The 4,640-nt window shown below is 45.7% G+C and overlaps 1 protein-coding gene across 1 annotated transcript; it reads right to left on the bottom strand.

Moving 5' to 3' along the window:
• Window positions 1–557: 557 nt before the first annotated feature.
• Window positions 558–3,778, bottom strand: LOC121388711 (SET and MYND domain-containing protein 5-like). The gene is made up of 3 exons (XM_041520179.1): window positions 3,527–3,778; window positions 1,862–2,585; window positions 558–1,634 (listed from the first exon to the last, which is right to left on the bottom strand). Exons 1-3 carry the CDS (start codon window positions 3,774–3,776, stop codon window positions 926–928), a joined length of 1,683 nt encoding a protein of 560 aa, XP_041376113.1. The 5' UTR covers window positions 3,777–3,778; the 3' UTR covers window positions 558–925.
• Between the last annotated feature and the right edge of the window lie 862 nt (window positions 3,779–4,640).

Here is a 4,640-nt window from a genome sequence, read left to right as displayed (position 1 = left end):
TATAGCATTTCCACGATTTCTGACAATATAGGTTGGGGTTTTTTTGTTTTTTTTTAAATAGCTTAATTTTCACTTTTTGGTCCCGCCCTTCAGATCACTTGGGGGTGGGGGTGGGGGGGGGGGGGGGGGGGGGGGTGTGGTGAAGTAATTTCCTTATATTGTACTGAAACTATGTAAACGTTATGGAATTGACAATCTAGTTAGAGTACGAGACGGGGATCGATCCCAGACCAACCGCACATCAGATAAGTGCTTTACCACTGGCCTACGTCCCACCCGTTCAAAAGTTAAATATATTTGTTTTAATTGTTGACACCACTACAGCGCATAATGCCATTGATGTACAAATCATCAACTACTGGATGTAAAACATTTGCTAATATTGACATATAGTCTTAGAGAGCAAACCCGGTACATCTTTCCATAAGTAACAAGGGATATTTTATATGCACCATCCCACAGACTGGATTACCCGTTCTAGTCAGAAACATATTAGTTTGGTGTTAAAAATTAATCCTAAGATAATAAAACTAATTCTGTGCCATCAGATTCAAGAAATTGTGTGTATTTTAGGCATTTATTTTACTTAAAGCCCTTTAGTCGTCTCAAATTTCGAAGTTGACCGTTTGTAACACTTAACGGACTTTATATTTATATATAAACAGAGCAGGACTAGAGGACACTCGAGATATAGCCCATTTTATATACCGGCCATAGAGCGTTGGTCGTCTGCAATCAATTCTGAAATGTCAGAGGCGAGCTCAGGAGGACCAAAATTAACTGAATGCGATGGGATAGGAGAAAATGGAAATCAGTCAAATTGTTTGCGAGCGCTCGCTCTCCTGAATTCAAATTTCGTGCCTGGCATTAAGAGAAGACAAAGTCTGCATCTAAAACACATTTTATAAACAGTCTTCTGCACCCCTTAATTCACACCCACTTCGTTCAAGATCTCAGAATGAGGCTGGGTGCAGATGGCTTTGTGACTCAGCTTCCATGCTTTCTTTTGACAAGCCACGGAACAGTACCACGCCTTGTGGCACTTCCCACAGCCCGGGAATCTTCTACCTTCGTCTGCCTTAGCGCCGCAGTTTGTGCACGACGACGAATCGTCGCCCTCAAACTGACAACGCTGGCATTGACACCAGAAGTTAAACGATTTGTACAACCAGGCACGTCTCAAGCGCCTGGGCATCGTCGTGTCTATGTATGTCGTGAAGAGTTCTTCCCCTTTCTTGATGTCCCGCTTGGCGGTGACCCGGACTCCGGGACGACCGTTGGGCCCTCTGCCGTCACTGACCTCCACGTTGTTATCGCAGGAGTGATTCAAGCAGCACTGCAATGGGAATAACCCTGCAAATGGAGCGTCCGGACAACGCTTACTGACGTATTTTAACAGTCTGAATGCTCTGATGTCTTCTGTTTCCGGAAGCCTGTCGAGAAACTGGTGGTAAGGGGTGACGTAGGACCCAAACGACTGCAGGTTGCACGTCGCTTGGTAGTATCTGCCGTTGAATTCAGCGTTGGTGATGTCGTAACTGACGCCGTCTCCGCAGTCGGCAAACATCTTCTTGAACAAGTCCACCATGGACGACATTCTCTTGGCGGCGTCTAGGCTCCCATAGGCGATGAACCTGACCAAAAAAAAAAAGAGAACAAGACATAGCGTGATGGACAATTGAATTGTTTTCATATCTGGGTCCTAGATCGAGTCACCTCAATCCACTCTGCTCGAGTGATACTCTGTTTTACACCGTTATATATGGGTAACCCCAATGCAGAATGTTGTCTTTGTTAAAAATGATCTGAACCCAGCCTCTAATATTGTATGTGGGCTTGTTACATATACATGTATATATACCTTCTAAATGGTGCCTTGGCTACGGCCCAAATTTCAGTGGTTGGAGAAGATAACTGTTTCTCTTTCATGAGTTTCTTGACCTGCACCACGATGGCCGCCCAGATCTGTACCAACACCAGAGAGCTGTAGTGTCCGTCCCACGGCTCTGACCAATCACCATCGCTGTCTTGGAAATAGCCCTGTTTATCTGCAATGTCGTACAGCTTGCTTCTCTCGGGGCTTAGCGAGGGGCAGATAACCTGGTGGTACATTTCCCACGCCTCGTCCCGACAGGCGTCGCTGCAGTAAATCTCGCGGTGGCACCTCTTGCAGGTAACGGGATCGACACGCGGCCAGTGATCGTTGACAAAGGTTTTCAACCCTTCCTCCATCTCTTCCAAGTCCTTGCCGAAATACTGCTCTGCGGTAAGCATCGACATAACACAGTGGTGACACCCTTTGACCTTGACCTCGCGCTTCACGAATATTTCCGATACAACGGCGGCGTTGTCGGAGAAGCACAGTTCAGACTTGTGGATGTCTTCGGTGGCGAATATGGCCCTGCCGAACTGCCGGAAGTCCACCTCGACCGGGAAGTCGGCCGTCAGTGGGTCGTATAGTCGGTGGACGCGAATGCGCTGAAACGCGAAGGCTGCTTCGTCGTCGCCTGGTTCGCTTAGTTTCGTAGCTTTCCGGAACCAGAACTCGGCCATCACCGGGAGATTCAGTTTTTCAAATATCTGTCCTGCAAAGAAAAAATATAGTTTGATTGATTTTATCTGTAATGGACATAACAAGGAAGAAACAAACAAAAAACTTTTAAAAATCCAATGCAGTAAAAAAAATAAAAAATAAAACACCCCCAAAAAAACAATCAAACAAACAAATAACAACAACAAAACTTTGTGACCTATTCATTAAATAATTGTCATAAACATCAATTGTTTCATTTTCTCTCGACAATACATCAGTTTGCTGTGGAATGGACTTGGAATAAATAAGATTAAAGTTAGACACGACAAATATTTTAAAGGCTGTGTTTAAAAAAATGTAGCCTACAATACTACTTACACCAACCTTTTATATTACCTCATGATTACACTAGGTAGTACGTGTAATTATGTGCATCAGTGCAGACAGTTATTTTAAACGGTAAAATAGGACGTGTTGGCCCATGAACAAAAAACAAAGATAAAAGAGAAAGGTAATTTGAGTTACAACTAACAAAGGAAAAGAAATTGTAAAATGACACAGTAATAATACCACTCACTGTATGGCAAGGTTTAAAAGGAATCCACCATTTCATATTTGCATACACTAGCGCGCGCACGCACACACACACACACACACACACAGAGAGAGAGAGAGAGAGAGAGAGAGAGAGAGAGAGAGAGAGAGAGAGAGAGAGAGAGAGAGAGAGAGAGAGAGAGAGAGAGAGAGAGAGAGAGAGAGAGAGAGAGAGAGGAGAGAGAGAGAGAGAGAGAGAGAGAGAGAGAGAGAGAGAGAGAGAGAGAGAGAGAGAGAGAGAGAGAGAGAGAGAGCACAGAAACACAGACGCCAAAATGAAACAAAAACAAGCAAGCAAACCGAACCGAACCAAACCAAACCAAACCAAACCAAACCAAACCAAACCAAACCAAAATAAACATATTATATCATCAATAACAACAAAAAAGAATGGTGTACCTCCATATTTCCAAACATCCTTTGTCCTCGCTTGTTTTGGAATGGCGCAAAGGTCTGCAAGAGCCTTTTGGTGATCTCCCTTCTCCACGTAGACACTGCCTCTCAGCTGTTTGAACACAAACATGGCCGGATCCAGCAGAATCGCCCTGTTACACTGCTCCAAACAGGCGTCCGTGTTTCCACCCGCCTTGTAGCGCAGCGCCAGCTCGAAGTGTTTTCCCGCCTCCTCGCCTCGTGACGCGTTGCCCATGGATACAGGAGCAGAGTCGAATATGCCATACTTCTTGGCGAGGATCTCCTTCTCCAGTTTGAAGAGCTCCCCGTCCCCGGGGTAGACGTCCTGGCAGCAGAACTTGACCGCGCTGTACGTCGGCTCCTTGGCGTCCTCGTAATGCGTGGCCTGATCCTTCAGGATGAGCGCCTGCAGCTGTTTGAGGTCTCCGCTGATCTCTGTGCTGTGCTTGTCCAGCTTCAGCCCGCTCTGGTAGAACCGGAACGAGTCGTGGAAGCGGCCCAGTTTTGAGGCGGCCCTGCCACCGGCCACGCAAATGTCCACGTCGGATGTGTCGAGGTCGTGCGCCGCGGCAGCATCGCTGTACGCCTTCTCGTAATCCTCCAGGTGGAAGTAGCATCGGGATCACTTCAGAAGCAGTTGGGCATCAACGTGTCTGGATGAAATGATCCTGGTGTAGTCGCTGATGGCAGTTTGGTAGTCTTTCTTTTCTACAGCTTCGTCGGCCGTTGCTGAATCCCACGTGGTTTTGTGGCCCTCGGACTGCTGGTCGGACATCATGAATCAGGGTATTGATCAATGGAATCGATGCCTAAAACACAAGAGGTGGAAAGGAAGTGAATATTTTTATTCAATGGCTGTTAGGCTGATAATATGGCTGATGGAAAGAAAAGGAAAGGAGTGTTTGGTTAAGGATAAGAGAGAGAGAGTGGCGTTGCTGCCAAACTAAATTAAGCAATCACATAAGCTATTATTTCCAATTATTATTATGGGGGGGGGGGGTCGTTTTGGTATGATAGAAATTCACCTAATTAAATGCCGAAGATTAAAATGCGCTTACTGTGGACACAGCTTCAATTTTAAATATATTTATATTTAGGA

The sequence above is a fragment of the Gigantopelta aegis genome, chromosome 14, assembly GCF_016097555.1.
Source record: "Gigantopelta aegis isolate Gae_Host chromosome 14, Gae_host_genome, whole genome shotgun sequence".
NCBI classification, from domain to species: Eukaryota; Metazoa; Mollusca; class Gastropoda; order Neomphalida; family Peltospiridae; genus Gigantopelta; species Gigantopelta aegis.
The sequence above is the reverse complement of the archived record's forward strand: the minus strand, read 5'-3'. Positions and strand labels throughout refer to the sequence as shown.

Bases quoted from the DNA above. Each gene is read 5' to 3' on its own strand.
- LOC121388711 (XM_041520179.1), bottom strand. From the start codon at position 3,776: ATGGGCAACGCGTCACGAGGCGAGGAGGCGGGAAAACACTTCGAGCTG. The intron at 2,586-3,526 runs GTACACCATTCT...TTTTCTTTGCAG, and splicing joins GGATGTTTGGAAATATGGAG to GACAGATATTTGAAAAACTG. The intron at 1,635-1,861 runs GTATATATACAT...TTTTTTGGTCAG, and splicing joins GCCAAGGCACCATTTAGAAG to GTTCATCGCCTATGGGAGCC.